Genomic DNA, 15,480 nt, shown 5'->3' on the forward strand with positions numbered 1-15,480 from the left:
ACTACTATGCTAAAAATTGTCCAAAAACTTCTTATCTCGCTCAGGATTAATGACAAAGACCCTAACCTAAAATGACCTACAAACTTTTACAATTTATGGATCTCTCCCCAACCCCTCACCTCTCTGACCTGATTTCATACTACTTCCATTTTAGCCCACTCTGCTCTGGCCCCACTGGCTTCCTTACTATTCCTTCAACTTTTGGGGTCTTCCCATTTGCTATTCTTAGAATGTTAATTCCTATATATCTACAAAGCTTTTTCTTTCATGAGTCTTTGCTTAAAGATCCCCTTCCCATTAAGGCCTTCCCTGATCACCCAATTGTAAATTGCATAATCCCTTCCTATCTAATGGACACATTCACTATTCCTGTTCCCTCTTTATTTTTTCTACAGGACCCTTTCATAAATGAGTATACTAAATAGCTTATTTGCATATAATGACAATTTATATTTTAAGAGGCAGGGATATTTATCTCATCTGTTCACTGGGTATCCTTAAAGACAAAACAGCCTGGCATATAGAAGGCATTAGTATGTATTTATTGAATGAATTAGATACTGTTCAAAGATATTACATGTGTGATAATACTATTTTAAAAAGCCAAGAAATAAATACTCAGAATTAAGTTTGGGCTATAACTGAGGGGCAAATAAGACAACATATGATCCAAGAACACACACAGGGTGCTGAAGTACTAATAATTTTATATTTCTTAAAATAAAAGGGTGTTCCTAATTCAAAGGGATACATGCACTTCTATGCTTGCTGCAGCATTATTTAACAATAGTCAAATTATGGAAGCAGCTCAAGTGCCCATCAACTGATGAATAAAGAAGATGTGGGTTGTGTGTGTGTGTATGCAATGGAGTATTCAGCCATTAAAAAGTATGAAATCGTGCATTTGCAATGACATGAACAGAACTAGCGGGTATAATGCTAAGCGAAATAAGCCAGTCAGAGATTTCACTGATGTGGATTTTAAGCCACTTATGAGTAAACAAGCAAGCAAAGCGGGGAGAAAAGAGACAAACCAAGAAACAGTAGAGAACAAACTTAACTATGTTTGTTTAACTACGGAGAACAAACCAATGGTTCCCAGAGGGGAGGTGGGTGGAGAGATGGGTGAAATAGGTGATGGGAATTAAGGAGGGCACTTGTGATGAGCATTGAGTGATGTAACACTGTATATTAACTAACTGGAATTAAAAACTTAATATAAAAAAACTACAGTGCTCACTTTACTATTCTTTAACTGGAAAATATCTATTATATGGTCTCTTTTGACTATATACTTTACATGTATTTGTTAATGGAGAAAGTAGTCAAAGTATGTGAAACACTGCTGAAAAACCGAGTTAAATGAGGACCTAGAAAAGAAATAGGACTATCTCAAAGAGTAAAAGGGTGAGGAAAGAGTGAAATTTTATGTAAACAGCCCTCTAAAGAAATTTTGTAACGAAGGAGAGCCAGAGATCAAACAGTAACTGAAGGTATATATGAATTCATGGGAGAGGTTTTACTGCAATTCTTCTTAAATGGAAATATAAAGGCATCTTTGTTTGCCAATTTGAAGATTCAGTGGGAAGAGAAACTTTCCATGAAACTGATAGAAAAAGATCAAAATTCAGAGTCACACGAGGGAACATAATTTTATGAAGTAAAGATTACTAGACTATCTTACATGTAAGTGTAAAACAAACTTGAAACTAGATCCTTTGGAGAAATCAAAATTTATCCATTAAAGTTGCAAAAAATATGAAGAGCAAGAAAGAGGAAACCTACTTTGAAAGTCACAGTTGCCTTTGTACAATAAAATCCTATAGACACAATAGGATCCCTCAAAATCTGTGCTTTTTGCTGATGTGTAGTTGATGTAGGATCATTCCCAAGGAAGTCTTCCTCACCATCATCATAACTCACAATTGCAGGCACAAATGACCAGGCCCACGATACCCATCCCTGTGGCTGTTCATCCTCTTGCTGTGAATACAGCTCTTGGCCTTTGTACTGAGCAGGATACTGCATATCTATTCTTGTTTCATCCTCGGCACCTATCAAAATAAAGTCATTTTAAATAAATCAAGAGGATTTAACTAAAAGGAAAATTAGGAATGTAAATTCTATAAAAATATTTCTCCCACATCCTTCTTTCCACATATAATTATAAACAAGTTACACAATGGTTATTATTTGAAATCCATAATATATCATTACTACTTTCAAGGTGTTTTGTTTTGTTTTTCAAAGATTTTTTTTAATTTACTTGGAAGAGAGAAAGAGCACACACGCAAGAGAACACAGGCAGAGGGAGCAGCAGAAGGAGAGGGAGAAGCAGGCTCCTCGCTGAGCAGGGAGCCTGATGCGATGCAGAGCTCAATCCCAGGACCCTGGGATCATGACCTGAGCCAAAAGCAGACGCTTAACTGACTGAGCCACCCAGGCACCCCACTACTTTCAAGTTTCTATATGTTGTACTATGCTAATCCCCTTTCATAGTCCACAATATAGGGCATAGTTTATAACATAATTCTAAATGTATTTGCTAAATACAAAGAATCAATTCATTCTTTAGCATTCCACTAATTAAAAACTTCCTCCCCAAAATAAGGCTAAGTGCTGAAAAACTGACTTTTCTCAGAAACACAGTGTCAGAAATATCCAAGAAAAATTCTTTAATTCCTGATGTACCCAATAAAGAAATGTCAGGCACTCCTAGGCAAAATACACCACCCCCAAAAAGAACTATCCCTAAAGATGAAAGTAAATATTATAATAGAATTATTCCTATGTGAAGCTAAAAAAAATAGTGTTGGTGATTCTTATTAGTAGGAACATAAATTAGTAACTTTCCTATTCTACATATGAAAAAATTATAGCAAATTACTTTCACTTGGTTAGAAATTGGCAAAGGATTTAGAGTCCAACCACTCCAACTCATTCCACCTTCGTAAAGACAAACTGCATCAAAGTCCATTAACATTATCCTAACAATACAAACAAAAAAAGCCTATCATGGAATTTAGAAAAAACATTACTTTTTAGAAAATTTGTGGTACAAGCAGTCTCCAACAGATTCAAGCATTATTTACTCTTCAGTGATAAATCTATGACACATATACTCCATTAAATATCATCTTCATTGAGAGCCGGATTTCTGGCTAGAAAAACCTCATAACTTTTTAAATCCTCATGACAAGAGACTCTTGGAATATCTTATATGTATAGTTTATGAAACATGGCCACTTACCTTAGTTCATCTGGGAAGGAAAAGACATGGTAAGTAGTAACTAAAGAACCTAACATACAGTACTAAGAAACTTTAGCCATTTTACTTCAAAATAAATTATAAAAATTATAAATCCAAAAAGTATTTTGTATAATCCTTATATCTTGCTGTTTAACCATAAACATTTTATCACTTTCTATAGGGGAATAAGTAAAGCCTGTTATCAACTGAGGTAAGACCTCAAATTGGACATCATCAATGATCATCTCAGTTATAAAACAAGTCAGACCACCTCTACCCAGGAAGCAGTGACCAGGTTGAGTCCACAGGGCTGGACTCTTGACCTCGGTTGTCTAAACCATTAAAACACTGCTTGATCTTGTGGAACAAAAGAAACATCACTAAAAACCAGCCACTGTAATTTATACTTATTAATTAAAAATTAGGTATTTTGATGAAAGATGCTTCTGAAGTTTCAAATCTTTGCTCACTGCCTTGCAGAAAGAATCAATAAGAGCCTTGAAAAGAGAAAAGCATCTCCCTAATCTCTGGCTAGAATTTCTTAAAATATTCTTTTCCTTCAGAAGAGTGCATCTTAATCTGGAGCCCTTTGACAGAAGTCAGGAACTTCATGAATCTCAATGGAAAAATATATATTATTTAAAATGTAGCACTTTTAATTATGAATGTAGGTAACAAACTGCAGTTGCATAGTTTAATTATAAATATAAGTAACAAATAAGTTACATCACCATCAACTGTAAAACCTACAAAAATCAGATCAAACATCACTTGTGAAGCTATCTCAGAATATCAAAATGTGTGTTCACTCATCTCTGAACAAGACCTGTTCACAGAAAGCTCCTCATATCTGCAGAGGGTCCCACTCCAGGACTCAGCTAATTACTCAATTTCATGCAGGGAAACTACTGAGGCTACTAAAAGAACCACCAGAGGGAAAAAAAAAACAAACAAACAAGAAAACCACCCCCAAGACTTACACAAAATTGGGACTAGTTTGTGATCTCAGCAGAAAGAAAGAAAAAACCTTTAATTCATCAGGCATCAAGAAAGTATTCAAGAGGCTAAGTGTCAGTAGTGAGACAAAATTGGCCTTAAGCTAATGGCGGCTCTAATCTCAACTAAAAAACATGTAAAGCAAGACAAGTGAATTAAATTATTTCCAAGTAACTTAACTTTTTGCTGTATATAAATATATCCAGCATCCAACAAGATAAAATTCACAATGTCTGGCATCAAATTAAAAATTATTTTAATTTTATTTATTTATCTATTTATTTTACAGAGATAGAGAGAGCGGGAGAGGGAACACAAGCAGGGGGAGTGGGAGAGGGAGAAGCAGGCTCTCCACCGAGCAGGGAGGCCCGATGCCGGGCTCGGTCCCAGGACCCTGGGACCATGACCTGAGCTGAAGGCAGACATTTAACGACTGGGCCACCCAGGGGTCCCAAAAATTATTTTAATTTTTAAGAAAATTAAAAGAAAAAAGTCTATATAAATGAGGTATTTAAGAAAGCATAAACAAGGAGAAATAAGGTATCTTTTTTAACAATCCAAACAACTTCTAGAGATGAAAAATACAGTATCTGAGATGAAATATAAACTAGCTGTGATTAATAGATTAGATACAGAAGATTAGTGAGCAAGAACAGAAATAGAAACTCTCAACAATCAAACAAAAGAAAAAGGAAAAGAACAAAAATGAACAAGAGCATCAAAGAGCTCTGCTGAACTTCAAGAAGCCTAATACACATGTAATTAGTCTCCAAAGGAGAGAGAAGAACTGAAAAATAGTTCAAGAAATAATGCCCACGAATTTTCTAAATATATATGAAAACTATAAACCCACAGACCTAAAAACCTTAATGTATTCCAAACACAAGTAACATAAAGAAAGGATACCATGGCATATCATAATCAAGATGCTTAAAACCTTCTGAGAAGAGATTCACAGGCTTGACCAGAGTGTCAAAGGCATCCACAGCACCCACAATAAAAGGATCCCTGCTTTAGACATATGAGAAAACTAATTCTGACTACTCTGCAAGCAAAAAGAGTTGCTTTCGGGGCGCCTGGGTGGCTCAGTTGGTTAAGCGACTGCCTTCGGCTCAGATCATGATCCTGGAGTCCCTGGATCGAGTCCCGCATCGGGCTCCCTGCTCGGCAGGGAGTCTGCTTCTCCCTCTGATCCTCCTCCCTCTCATGCTGTCTCTCATTCTCTCTCTCTCTCAAATAAATAAATAAAATCTTTAAAAAAATAAAAAAATAAAAAAATAAAGAGTTGCTTTCTCCCCTTTTTAACATAGAAGAAAAACCTGTCACTTCTTAGAGGACAGAACAAAACAGTTATAAAGGAAAAATTTGAAATCTACATTTAATCAAAATTTAAAACTGCTCGAGACACCTATTAAAAAATGAATTAGTCAAGTCACAAGCCGGCAAAAAATATCCCCAAAACATGTTTATGACAAAGGACTTGAATTCAGAATATATTAAAAAATTATGAATCAGTAATGAAACCCAACAAAGGTTTAAAAATAGGCCAATATTTAACATACTCTTCACAAAGGTAAATATATTAATGGTCAATAACCACATGAAAAGCTTCAAAATAACTGCTCATCAATGAAATGCAAATTAAAACCACAATGAGATACCACAACACATCCATCAGAATGGCAAAAAGCAAAAAAAAAAGACAGGTAACACCAAATGCTGTCAAAGATGTGGAACAATTGGAACTCTCCTACAATGTTGTGGGGGATGTAAAACAACACACCTGGCACAACCTCAACATACAATTCCACAATTCTACCCAAGAGAAAGTACAGCACAGGTCTACAAGAGACTTGTAGAAGAATGTGCAGGACAGCTTTATTTATAGCAGCCAAAACTGGAAACAACACAAATATCCATCAACAGGAACATGGCTAAAATAAACTATGGTATATTCATACAATGTACCTAGAAATAAAAAGGAAAGAACTACTGATATATGCAACAACACAGATGAATCCCCAAAATATTATACCTTCACGGCAGTGAAAATACTCTGTATGAAACGAAAATGATAGACATACGTCATTATACATTTGCCGAAACCCACTGAATGTCAAATACCAAGAATGAACCATAATGTAAACTATTGATACAATGATGTATCAATGTAGTTGCAACAATCGTAGTATATGTGTTAGGGCAGGGAGTATATGGGAAATCTCTGTACCTACTATTCAATTTTGCTGTGAACCTAAAACTGCTCAAAAAAATAAAGTTTTAAGTAAAAATAAAAGTAAAAAAGAATACTATGTTTAATGAAAGAATCCTTTCATAAGAGTTCATACTATATGACTTGATTTATATGAAATTCTAAAATCAACAGAACTTTTTTTTTTTAATTCAGAACAGTGTTTTCCTGAGTGAAAGTGGGGGATGTGGGAATGATTAGAAAGGGGCAAAAGAGAAGTTTTTGGAGATACTGATAAATCTGTATCTTGATGGGTGCTGTACATCACACAGGTATACGCATTTCTCAAAACTTGAATAGTATACTTAAGATTTATGCATTTCACTTTGTAAATTACACCCTCAAAAAAATAAAAAGAACCATTATCAAATATAAACTCTAGTAACAATATGCTGCTGAAGTCTAGGGGTGAAATGTATGGATATCTAACCCTCTCTGAAAGCCATCAGAAGCACTGGTTGAACTGATGAAGAGAGAAGTTAGATGAACAGCTATATGATAAAACAAATTTAACAAAACATTATACAATCTACGCTTTCTACTTTTCTATATATTTGAAATTTGTCATAATAGCATGTTGGGAAAAAAGTGAGCACCTTCTGGTGCTAGGTTTTGCTCTAGATGTTAGATAGTATTCCTGTTTCAGGACTTCATTGTCTAACAGGAATTCACTGTCCAGTGTGAAATAAAGGTATATTTTATACGTACATATACTTATTAATGTTATTCCCTAAGCTTTTAAGGTTGATAACAGTTTTTCATAAGCTATAAATACAAAATTTCACCTTTAGAAGTGTACAATTCAGTGTTTTTAGTATAATCACAAAGTTGTGCAACCATCATCACTACCCAATTTTGGAACATTTTCATCACTCTAAAAAGAACACCTCTACCCATTAGCAGTCAATCCCCATTTCCTTCTCCCTCCCAGGCCCTTGCTGCTAATCTACTTTCTACTTCTATTGAATTGGCTATTAGGGACGTGTCATATAAACGGAATCATACTAGGTGTTCCTTTCTGACTGGCTGCTTTCACTTAAGATATTTTCAAAGTTCATCATGTTGTAGCATGTATCAGTTTTTCATTCTTTTGTATGACTGAATAATACTAGAGTATGGATATATCACAATCATTTATCCATTCATCAGGTGATTAACATTTGGGTTGTTTCACTTTTTGGTTATAATGAACAATGCTGCCATTTAATATTCACATGTGAGTTTTTATGGACATATGTTATCAATTATTTTGCATATATACCTAGGAGTGGAATTGCTGGGTCATATGGTAATTCCATGTTCAATTTTTTAAGGAACTAGATTGTTTCACAAAACAGCCATACCATTTTACATTCCCACAATCAACATAAAGGTTACAATTCTCTACAATCTTGCCAACACTTGTCATTATGTGTCTTTTGATTATAGTCATGCCAGTGGCCTTGAAGTGATGGCTCACTGTGGTTTTAAGGGAAGAGAACACACCTTTTTATCTCTGTGTTTTCCTACATTACCAATGTTCAGTACATTCAGTAGACTTTAGTAAAAGTATAATGAACTGAATAACTGAGGTTAACCCACTAGCATCCTTCAATGAAATATACAGCCCATTAATAATGCTCTAATTAACTAGGTATCCTCCAATGAAGCACACAGTTAATTAAGTGTAACTATAGTTGTTACACATAATTACATATAATAATTAAGTATATCTAACTCCGCTGTAACTCTTGGTAAGCCTTCGTAAAAAATTACCAATACCACAATTTATTAGGAAATATTGATGGTGCATTACCTTAACTTTTATATAACATACATTCCCAACATTTATATCTATTAAAAATATTAAAGTTATTTTTAGAATGTAAAAAGAAAAATCACAGTAATATCCAGCATGTAAAGAAAAAAAAAATCAAGTAGTGTCAAACCACCAAAATAAAATCATCCCATCATGTTAGAACACTGCAAAATTCAATCTAATGTTTTATTTTTTAAAGTTTCACAATGGTGAAAACACTATACAAACAATAGCTCAAAAATAAAGTTTTTATTATATTTACCTGTAATGTTTCCTAACATATCTTTATTGTGACAGGTAGGATCTTCCGTTTCGCCATCTTTAAAATTGCCTATTTCCCCATAGTAAAGAGCAATCCCAAGTTGCATTATACGGATAAACATAGGCAGTTGTTGATCTGTGATAGAAAGTTTCAAACTCTCTACTAAAGTATGAATCTGTATTTGAAAAAATAAACACATCAACAAAAGCATGTTCAAAGGAAGTACCTTTTAACATAAATAGATAAATGTTAAAAGTCCTAAAATAGAGAATACCATAAGAGAAAAGTAATGTCCCAAACATTTCCAATAGGTAAGCCAAAATAATTTACTCTAATATCTTAGGAATTAAATTTGCTATAATGACCAACCAACTTTAGATAGAAACTGTACTAAGCCAAATTATATAAGTATAAATAGAAATGATGATGAGAAGATACAGTCACACTAGACTTTTCCAGAAATAAAGTTATGGAACCAAAATATCAACTCCATTGTTCATATGAAGAATTTGATAGCACTCCCCCCACAATCAGAGATTTCTGTCACACCAAGAATAAAAGTTTCATAATGTCATTTTAGTAAAACCTCAATCACCCTTTCCAGCTTTATTAACCAAAAAGAATACATACACATTCTAAAAGCCTAAGTGAGAAAATTAGTAACATTACAACTACGGAAGTATGAACATAATAAAACTTTGTCAAATATGGAAAACCAAGTGACATACATGTTCAGAAAAGTTTTCCAAACAAGTTTTAAGAGATTTAAATAGGACATAAAATTTGTAAGATGATTCAGGTATAAGAAAGAAACAAGATTAATTACTAACAAATAGGATATACAGCAATCAAAGTTATCCTTATAGAAAGACATTAATGGAATATAAACATAGTCTCAGTGTAATGTTCCCTGCTGTTATATAAACATGGAATAAAACCAATAAAGCCATAAAGTCAAGTCTCTTGGAAGGTTTATTTTGACTTCCAAGTCTCTTGGAAGGTATTTGAGGGTTTATGAAACATGAAAAAGTAATAGTAGTCATCGTATTTTTAGGGTTAGAGGCACAAAAATTTGTATTTGAAGGGGAAGAAAGTTGCAAAAGGCTATATTTAATTATGAATACAGGTTTCTTAAAACTGACTTAAAAATCATACACTGAACAGACCAAGAAAGGGTAAGAAAAAGGTTGGTAGGAGGAGTGGAGAGTGTGCAGTGCAGGCCTGCCGAACTCTTCTTAATTTGGTTTTTCTCTACCACGTCCTTTTAAAATATTGTATGGCACCAATAGCACCAGCAAAAGGCCATCTTAGCTGAACCAGTAACAGACAAAGAATAAACCTTTTATATATATATATTATATGTACATCTAATATACACAAACATATACATTTAAAATATATAAGATATTTTATATATTTTATATATGGTAGATGAAGTATCTCTAAAATCAGTAAGATTAATCCCTAATAGAAAAATGGACAAAGAACCTCAATGGATTTTTCAAAGAACAAATGGCCAGTGAACATATTTTAAAAAATCTAACTTCACTAACAAATGTTAATTAAAATATATTTTAACAAGTTGTCAATTTTTTTAACATGATCATATTTAAGGATAGGAACCCTCCTTGATGCTCATGAACATATACATTGGTTAAATTTTTCTGGAAACAATTTTGCAATAAAGAACACAGGCCTTAAAAAAATTTAAGCCCATTATTAAGATATTTGCAATTACCAAAATCTTTCCAAAGGAATTAATCAGAAAGTGGTCAAAGATTTAGGTCAGACTTTCATATCTCTAAAAAACTTTTTTGAAAAGTAAATTTTCAAAAATAGGGGACATGTTACTTATGTACCCATATAGTCTATATCTCAGATGACACAAACCCTAGGACATATTCGTTCCAACAGATAGAAAATTATAAAAAGCCAACCCAAAATACAGATAAATTCAAAAACCACTTAAATATATGGGAGAGACTTAAATGAATAATTACAGCATCTGGAATATTCTGGGAAATCCCCTCTCTTTGAGGTGATCAATGAGGTTAACCATGTGCTTTTAATATATACTTCCTAGGACTAGGAGTTAGAAGAATGATAGGTCTAACTCAAAATAGCAAATCTTACACCACAATGGTATTAATAAAAAATTCAATTTTATTTCAGTTGAACATAATGATACCTCATATTTGGTGATTACCAGGGTCAAAAACCCCATGTCAACAAACTTACTTAATATTAAGATGCTTTTTAGGATGATATATCATGGCTAATCATTTTGAGAATACAAACTTAAATGCTAACACTAAGTTTCCCTCAAATTCATTTACTTTTACTTTCCTCTAATTTAGCCACATTCTAGAATGTATAATTACATTTGTACTAATGATCAATAAGTTTTTTTTATACTGTAAGGCATACACGCATCCATTACTTGCTGTCAAAATGTATCTTGAATTTATCCTTAACGTTCTAGCAGGTTCAAGGTGAAAGAAGGAAAGTAAGCCCATTATCCTGAGACAGAGCCATCAATACCATTGAATTAATATTTTTCTATGCTTATCTTTGGCAAAGAAGCTAATTCAAAAATAGAAGGAAAGAGTAACGGAATTTCAATAAATTGATGTGCACTGTATACAATGGGAAGAAAACTAGAACCCTGATGACTGAAGTACTACCAAAGAAAAACAGGTGGATTTCATGAATAAATATACAGTAAAGCTACCTAAAAGAGAAAGTGTTACATGCTTTTTAAAAAGACAGTATTAAAAAATAAGTTATATATCCATGTACAACTAGGCACAGTAGTCAATACCCGTGTTCAGACTCAGGGGCAGCTTTTCCATTATAGCACTTTAGTATTCAAAGGCATGATACTCAACAATAAATATTCATTCCACATTAAAACTTAGTTATTAACAAGATCACAAGCTACTGTGTGAATTCTTTTTCAAAAACTAATATATGGATAGAGGTTTAGAAAACTGTTATACAAGGAAACAACACAAGATTTACATTAAGAGACTAACTATACACGTTGAAAATATGTTCCACTATCTTGGGAGTAAAAGCTTTCACATTACCTAAAAAATTCCTACATGCTAAGATTTTAATTACATTCTGAATCCATAGATCAATAGCTAAAATTTCCTGAACCAATAAACAAAGATATTAGGTCAGCATATTAAGCCTTATGAGGTTATCTAAGAAAGAGGGACAATAACTACAGTTATCAGATCATGTTAAATAAATTATAAGGATTGAAATATACATTGATATTCAGTCCACTATGGGTATAATTACACTTCTTACAGGATTTCCTCTATCCATTTAAAAGAAAAAAACATGAAGAAACAGCTGGACAAACTATAAAGGAAACTACAGTCACAGGGAGAAAAAAAAGTCCCCAAAATCTCTCTACTACAACACACAATGCAGAAAGATTTAAAATATAATAAACAATAAAACCTAAAATTATAAATAGAAATAAAACTCTTACAAAAACTAATGGTATATATTTTTATGAGGTTAATTTCTTCTTTAGTAGCACCTGCAAGAACCAATAAACAAAATGGAGACATGCAACTCAACTACTAGAAAAAGAAACACCTACTTTAATAACAGATGGCATCTTGGAATTTAGGTTATCATATGTGAAATGCAGACGAGTTCTGAAGGAACATTTATACAATAAAGGATCCTGGTAAAATTCTATTTTACCACTAGCATTTCGTTTATCAAGACAAACTGTACAGTCAGAAAAATTGATAACCTTTCTCAGCACCAGATCAGTTGCTAAAAAAAAAAAAAAAAGAAAAACCATTTTAAGTAAAAAGGAAAGTTAGAGAAAAAAGCAACCATTTTTTATTAGTACAAATAGTTAAGATTAATAGAGCATTTAATACATGATGCCAGAATCCATGCAAAGAATTTCTCATTTATTATTTAAATCCTCCAACAACCTTATGAAATAGGCACAAAAATCCCACTGCAAGTATGAAGAATCAAATAAAGGACAAAGAAATGAAATAGCTTGTCCCTAATTTGCTCGGTATCTAACTACAAATTTAAGACAAAATTTATGAAAAATTTTGCTACATTTTGCTATCTGCAATGAGATACCAAATAACTTAAATATAATTCTTGAGAAACCACATTAAAAATAACATTCTGAGCAGTAGTCATTCATTTACTATCTTATACAAAAAAACTCACAGCTTCTCTAAACTTGTACTCTCCAGTATGGTAGCCACCAGCGATATGTGACTATTTAAATTTATATATAAGTTAAAATTATATAAAAATTAAATTTCAGTTCCTTGGTTACATTAGCGACATTTCAAGTCCTCAATAGCACATGTGGCTAGTAGCTACAGTACTAGACTGTAAAAATATAAAATATTTTCATCATCACAGAAAATTCTAGTGGACATCACTGCTCTAAGCAATTGATGAAGAAACTACCACGTTACCAATAAGAGTAAACAGTTTGTTTTCAAGGGAATATAAAAATGAAACAACTGCTGATAAAGTATCAAACTAGAAAATGAAACCTTTAGCAAATGAGAAGTTTTATTCCTAACTAATAAGCAATTCCTAGGTAACTATTAGGCCCAAATCTACTACAATTTACATAGTATATAAATAAATGATTTACTGATATATTTCCTTGTGTACATGTATGTAATAACAGAACTAGAAATGAAAGAAACCCTCTAGATACTTCCTTCACTCTTTTTCATAATAATTTACTGAATGTTTGCTATCAGATAATACACTAAGTCTTTTCCCTCTGCTATCTTTTAATATTTACATCCCTCTGTTTAAAAGATGTGAAAACTGAGATACAGTAAGGGGAAATAGTTTAATGTTAGTTTATAAAGGACAGACCGATCATTCAAACTCTGGCAACCTTACTTGAGAATTCATGTTTTTATCTATTATGCTGTAAGAAAATAGTGGTCTATATTTTGAGGGTATTCTAGAAAATTATTATTCACTGACAAAGGAAATTATTAAAGCTTTGAAAATATTTTTCTTAAACACTAAATATAACAACTACCTTTTAAAAACTTACAAAATGAATTCTAGTTCTGGTACATACTTTAGATAATGTGAAATTAAATTGCAATTTAATCTGTAAAATGGGGATAATAATTATGTCTATCCAACTCTGGAGCACTCTGGAAAATGATCTGGCATTATTTTGAAAACATGAACATTTGCTCTCCTCCCATCTAACAAACCCACTAAGTGTATGTCCTTAAGAAATGCTTACACATATGCATCAAAAGGTATGTACAAAGATTCCTAATAGCACTGTTTGTAATAGCAAAAATCGGGAAACATCCCAAATGCCCATCATAAGAACAATTAAGTTCTGGCATACTTAAACAGCAGAATATTATTCACAAGTAAAAATACGTGATCTATAACTACATGCAACAATATGGAAAAATATTAAAAGCATGACATTGATTGAAAATAGGAACCTGTTTTACTCAAGCCTCAAATTCCCAACATAGAGCATACTATCTTTACAAAGCTCAAAAATACATGTAATATATTATTTATGTATAATCACATCTGATACTTTTTGATTGAGATAAAATTCACATAACATAAAATTAGCAACTTAGGGGTGCCTGGGTAACTCAGTCGGTTGAGCGTCTGCCTTCGTCTCAGATGGTAATCCCAGGGTCCTGCCCAGTGGGGAGTCTGCTTCTCCCTCTGCCGCTCCCCCTGCTCGTTCTCCACCCCCCCCTCAAATTAATAAAATCTTTTTAAAAAATTAACAATTTAAAGGGTACAACAGAGTGGCATTTGGTATACTGACAATATTATGCATCAATCAGCACAATCAATTTCAAAACTTTTTCAATACATCAGAAAAGAAACTCTGTACCCTTGAGCTCTCATCCCTCAATCCCCTCATTGCCCTCCCTACTCCCTAATCCTGAGACAGTCCCTAATCTACGTTCTGTCTATATAGATTTGGCTATTCTGTGCAGTTCATATAAGTGGAATCCTACAATATACAACTTCTCTGTCTGGCTTTTTTCACTTAGAATGTTTTCAAGGTTCATCCATGTTGTAGCATATATCAGTACTTCATTCCTTTTTATAGCACAAGTCTTTTCAAGCAATTAAATGATAAAATTTAATATAGCAGTTAACTCTAGGAGGAAGGGGATGAGATAGGGAAAAACACACTCGTGGGGGTAAACTACTGTGTATGTTCTAGATACTGAGAGAAGAGGTGCTCCTTACACTGTTTTATAACAAAATATGTGACCTAAATCTTTATAAGTATCAAATGTTGCATTAAAAATAAAAGGGAAAATAATACTAACTATCTCAGAAGGTAAAGGATTAAAACCAGATAATGTAAAAAAAAGCACAGCACCAGGCTCAGCAGTTAACAAGAACTCAACAAGTGAAAGATACCATTTTTGCTGTTTTTATCACCACCCTCATATGAACTTTCATGGGGATACTTGATTTTCTTAAATACATTAGCACACTGGTAGTAATGATAATTCACATTTTACAAATGACTCACCCAAGGTTATACTAAGTTAGTGGTGGAAGGAAGACTGAAACCAAGATGCCCTAACTCCCAACCCAAGACTCTAATTCACTATAATGTCCCAAAGTAATATTTACATTCCTTGTATTTTAAAACTATAAATGAAACTTCTTCCCATAAAATGTCAACACATTCAATCCTGCATTATCCAGTTCTGCTTGTTTTCCATCGTCCTTAATGTTTCCTTGTGGCCTTTGTATGGAATATTTTTCCCAAAGAGGATGATAGGGAGGCATTAACAATGTCTCAGAAACAATGCTTGGGACTTTGCATATGCACTGATTAATGCCTCACAACAAAACTGTGAGATCACAACTATTCTTCATTT

The 15,480-nt window shown here is 33.0% G+C and overlaps 1 protein-coding gene across 16 annotated transcripts in view; it reads right to left on the reverse strand.

The window, feature by feature from the left end:
• VPS13B (vacuolar protein sorting 13 homolog B) overlaps nt 1-15,480 on the reverse strand; it is a 768,399-nt gene that overhangs the window by 685,129 nt on the left and 67,790 nt on the right. For 15 of the 16 annotated variants that reach the window (XR_010410572.1, XR_010410573.1, XM_064588058.1 and 12 more), the window contains 3 exons: nt 12,177-12,358; nt 8,558-8,732; nt 1,786-2,054 (listed from right to left, as the gene is read on the reverse strand). Coding sequence is in view for 14 of the 16 variants with exons in the window: in XM_064588058.1 (XP_064444128.1) it covers nt 1,786-2,054; nt 8,558-8,732; nt 12,177-12,358 (626 nt within the window). In the remaining 2 variants the exon portion in view is untranslated. The remainder of the gene's footprint in view (nt 1-1,785; nt 2,055-8,557; nt 8,733-12,176; nt 12,359-15,480) is intronic. The other variant, XM_064588057.1, reaches the window with a different exon arrangement.

The sequence above is a fragment of the Mirounga angustirostris genome, unplaced genomic scaffold (assembly GCF_029215605.1).
Source record: "Mirounga angustirostris isolate CCGP_5_RB_7025 unplaced genomic scaffold, mMirAng1.0.hap1 SCAF_4, whole genome shotgun sequence".
Classification (NCBI taxonomy): Eukaryota; Metazoa; Chordata; class Mammalia; order Carnivora; family Phocidae; genus Mirounga; species Mirounga angustirostris.